This window comes from Xenopus laevis, chromosome 8S (genome assembly GCF_017654675.1).
Source record: "Xenopus laevis strain J_2021 chromosome 8S, Xenopus_laevis_v10.1, whole genome shotgun sequence".
Lineage (NCBI taxonomy): Eukaryota > Metazoa > Chordata > Amphibia > Anura > Pipidae > Xenopus > Xenopus laevis.
Genome location: NC_054386.1, coordinates 78,918,874 through 78,923,552, shown reverse-complemented (window position 1 = coordinate 78,923,552; position 4,679 = coordinate 78,918,874). Strand labels below are relative to the sequence as shown.

Genomic DNA, 4,679 nt, shown 5'->3' with positions numbered 1-4,679 from the left:
AGTTAGTGAGCAACATGTTACTTACGAGCTACTGGTTGGAAATCACTGGGCTAATTGCTAACGATTATCTAGGTGTGAGCTACTCATCCTACAGTGTATGTGTATATATATATATATATATATATATATATATATTTATTTATTAAAGGAACAGTAACGTCAAAAAATAAAAGTGTTTTAAAGTAATGAAAATATAATGCAGTGTTGCCCTGCACTGGTAAAACTGCTGTGTTTGCTTAAGAAACACTACTATTGTTTATATAAATAAGCTGCTGTGTAGCAATGGGGGCAGCCATGCAAAGGAAAAAAGGCTCAGGTTACACATCAGATAGCAAATAAGCTCTGTCTGTCTAATGGTGTTATCTGTTATCCATTAGTTATCCTGTGCCATATAGCCGTTTTTCAATTTCCACCATTGCTCCCCAGCACCTTGTTTATATGAACCATAGTAATGTTTCTGAAGCAAACACACCAGTTTTACCAGTGCAGGGCAACAGTACAAGATATTTTCATTACTTAAAAACACTTTCATTTTTTGGTGTTACTGTTCCTTTAAGCAAGAACCATGACTAACCTCTAAAATACAACTTAATGTTGTTTAGTGAAGTTGTCACCTCTGCATTTCATGACCTATATAAAAGCACTCAGCCTTCAAATGATCATCAAACCCTCTGGGATTTCAAACATGCATATAGGACTGGTTTTTCTTTGCATATGCCCCACTAGTTATGAATTAATTTTGCAGATACATTTATTCATTATGAAACGGCATCAGAAAAAAAATCTGCTCAGTTCAATGAAGCAAATCTCTTTCAGCAAGTAATAGCTTCTGTTCAGTACCTGCTCCTTAATTCTCAAACACAAAAACTTTCCAAATATATTCATTTCTAACAAATTGACGGTTGTTTATTTCTGTGGTCGCTTGATAAAACATAATTTTACTTAGCTTTGGGTTACCCCCAAACCACAGCAACTGTCACGCTGCCCTCACCATCTGTAGTCACCCCACAGTAGCTTCTGCAAGTTGTCACGCTAAACTGTCAACTACTCCTGGGATTTTAAGCGAGTACAGGATGTGCCCATGGATTGCTCCGAATCTCAGTATTTACCAGTGTGTTATATGATAGGTTTTCACTAAGTAAGAAATAATCTCCAAAACTTTTAATAAGGAAACATACACAATTTGAGGGATTTACCTGCTGCAAATCATTAGCACTCTGTATGCAGGCTACACACTTTCCTTATGTTACTTGGGATGAACCATCACATTGCCCGGGTCCTGCACACTCTCACTGTGCTGCTAGTGCATGATATCAGTGGATGTCTAAGCTGCACAGAGTGAATATTCACTTACAGCAGGCAATTCAATGATACATTTAAAATAAACACAAAATTCCTCTTTTGCAGAGTACTCCAATATTTAAACTCTATCCTTCTCTTAGGACCAGTTAGTTGTAACCACCTCACTCCTGCACCCCTCCACTTCTCCAATTCTTTCCCACAGCCTCATTCATACACAGAATATTTTATTGTTTTCACATTAACAGTTAAAAAAAAACTTCATTTTCGGGAGAAAACAAAAAGACACAGGAGCAAGTAGGATACAGAGTTATGGAAAGAAGAATAGGAGGCTGTAATGGTCACATAATGCTGGATGAAGGGAAACAGAATACAGTGGTAATTAGTGAGGAAAATGCAGGGATATTTAGCTCCTGTCTGGAATGTTGTTACAGGACTGAAAGGGGAGGACATATATATATATATATATTTATATACACAAGATACTGAAGAGTTTAGGTAGGTGACAGGTCAGAGGTCACTTTCACTCCAGGGACTGAAGCATCAGCAGCTGCTTCAAAACTTTTGTCTGACTCGTTTCTCTAATTTCACCAGCCAAAAACATTTCATCCACCACTGTGTATACCTGAGATGGAAAAGCAAACGTTCAACAGTAAGAAACAAAGAACACTGGAGAGAGAAGCAACTGAAAGGAAAAGTCAAAAGAGGAGGAAAGGGCAACATTTATTAGTGAATGTAATGAAGCCATCTCACCTTGTAGAAATTGAACACCAGATCTAATTCACATACATTATGGAAATACTCGTTTAACACCTACCGTAAAGAAAAAACACAAAACAAATGATTGAATATATTTATAATATTTTGTTATTCTTTATAAAACACGTCAATAATTGAGTAAAAATGGCATAAGGCTGTGTAGGCTTTGCTGAGAACCAGAGTTGTGAAAACACCCAGCCTCTCCTATTAATATGCCACTATTTGTATAAACTATAGACTGATTCTAAAACTGGGAGGGTCAGGGAGATAAAAGGTTGAGCAGGTTACAATGACAGAACAATGAATAATATGTAATTAGTAAGAGCTAATGCGAAAGAATTTAACCTTTAAACCTTTAAGAATAATCTTTTTTTTTCCCTAATCCCAAATTATTCGTTGTTCTGTCACTACAATCCATTACCCTGACCCTCCCAGTTCCTGTATCTAATATAGTTAGTGTTGGGGGAGAATCCAAATTCCAGAGATCACTTGAGGTACAAAGGGTTAACCAAGTTTATTATTTATATAATAAACATACACGAGCTACGTGGGTCCTTTACTCAAGTGAGACAGAACTGAGAACAAAGGATTGACCAGACATTATGATAAACAAATATTCATGAGAAGGGAGGTAAAAGGAGTAAAAGGGAGTTTTAGGGAGTAATGAGGGATAGACGTCAGAGTGGGATAATTGGTATTAGGTTGTTATTAGAAAAGTAAGGGAGAAACTGTAGATGTGCTTCAAGGATGATTCTCCTACGCACAGAATACAAAAACAATACAGGATATTGATAAGAACCAATTTGGCAGATGTTACACATAACCTTGGAACAGTTTCTACAAGAGCCTCATTGGCACTTTGAAACTGTTCCCTCCATTGAGGGGGCCAAGATAACTTTTCCTCCACATTAGTTAGGCAAAAATGTAATGAATAAAGGCTGGAGTGACTGGTTGTCTAACATAATAGCCAGAACACTACTTCCTGCTTTAGTCAGCGACTTGAAGGGGGGCCACATGGGACATAACTGTTCAGTGAGTTTGCAATTGATCCACAGCATTCAGCTTAGATTCAAAAGCAAACAGTTATGACCCATGTGCCCCCCCCTCAAGTCACTGATTGGTTACTCCCTGGTAACCAATCAGTGGAAACCAAGAGAGATGCAAAGCAGGAAGTAGTGTTCTGGCTATTATGTTACACATCCAGTCACTCCAGCCTTTATACATTACATTTTTGGCTAACTAACTATATTAGATACATTTTTTTATTTTACACAGCCTATCTATTTACCCAGTTTTTATACTGAACAATTTCCACCACTATAATAACACACTGTACTCTGCCACATCTTTTAAACACATTTTGTTTTACTTATTATTTTACCTCCCTGTCCATGTTTATACCATCTACTCACCTCTACAAAGTTGTGGATGGCTTCCAGATAGGCCAGGTTATTGTCGGTCACATCCACACATATACAGAAATACAGCCCAGCATACCGGCGGTATATGATCTTAAAGTTCCTAAACTAGAAAAAAAAACAATATATTTTCAATATAATGTATGGAAATAAAAAAGTGGGAGAATTTACAATCTTGCAAAGTGGTTTTGTGTAGCTGTTAATGGGAAAGAGTTTTTGTTAATTTAAGGCTACAGTCACACAGGGCTCTCAGCCTAAAGTAAATTCAGTGTGAGAATTAGCCAATACAATAATAAGCCTCCTGTGTCTGCACCAAAAGACATGCCTTGGTGCAGCTACACAGAATGCATTTTGGGACAAAAAATGTATGTTTAGGTGCTTCGGGCCTGAAATCCACAAAGGTTAACTGCACGCGAGCCAATGCAATACCTTTCAGTGGTGCTGCATAAAGGATTGGGTGGTTGGGGATCGCTTGTTTCTGTCTGAGTACCAAAATGCAGGCAGAGGAAGGTGGAGCATCTCCATCATGTGTCCTTAGTCTTAGGGAACAGAGTAACAATGTTGCAAACCAACAACGCTCTTTATCAAGCTATGTCTAGTCACAACCTTTTTTTGCCACTTGGGCAAAATATGTGCAAACATTACCCCCTAGGCAACAAGTAATTTCATATGTATTCTGGTTCACCACTTGGTATATGTGGGAGAAGTTGGTGGGGAGAAACCCTTTAACAACAGCAACTTAACTATTGGAGAACACCTATAAAAGGCTATAATAGTTTTTCTATTTGATACAATCCTGGGTGGCAATGGGAGTAGCTGCGGAGGAAAAGTGTAATTCTTTTAATGTAGGCTGTTCAGACGATTACTGTGTGATCTTGATCATTGGGATAGGTCGATGAATGTGTGCAGACCTACTCCAATTTAAATGTGTAACCCTATTCATGACGGAATGGCATGTTTTACTCTTTGTATGTATCTTTTTTTTCTGCTAATAAAATATATAATTTAATATATTACACTAACATAATCGCCAGTTTAAAATGTACATTATGGTGCTAAAGAAGGCGCCTTTTTGTTATGCAGTATTGTATATGAAAACTTGCCAATCATAAGGGAAACTTTTAAGTCTTATCAGCTTTAGCTGAGCCTCTATGTGTGGGGGGAAAGGAGGAAAAGAAGGGATGAAGGAAAAATAAAGACAGT

General features: G+C 37.6%; 1 protein-coding gene across 1 annotated transcript in view; it reads right to left on the bottom strand.

Moving 5' to 3' along the window:
- Positions 1-1,513: 1,513 nt before the first annotated feature.
- Positions 1,514-4,679, bottom strand: part of ap2s1.S (adaptor related protein complex 2 subunit sigma 1 S homeolog) — a 6,993-nt gene continuing 3,827 nt past the window's right edge. Inside the window, 3 exon segments of the mRNA NM_001093720.1 lie at positions 1,514-1,924; positions 2,053-2,112; positions 3,471-3,584. Coding sequence (NP_001087189.1) covers positions 1,823-1,924; positions 2,053-2,112; positions 3,471-3,584 — 276 coding nt within the window. The 3' untranslated portion in view covers positions 1,514-1,822.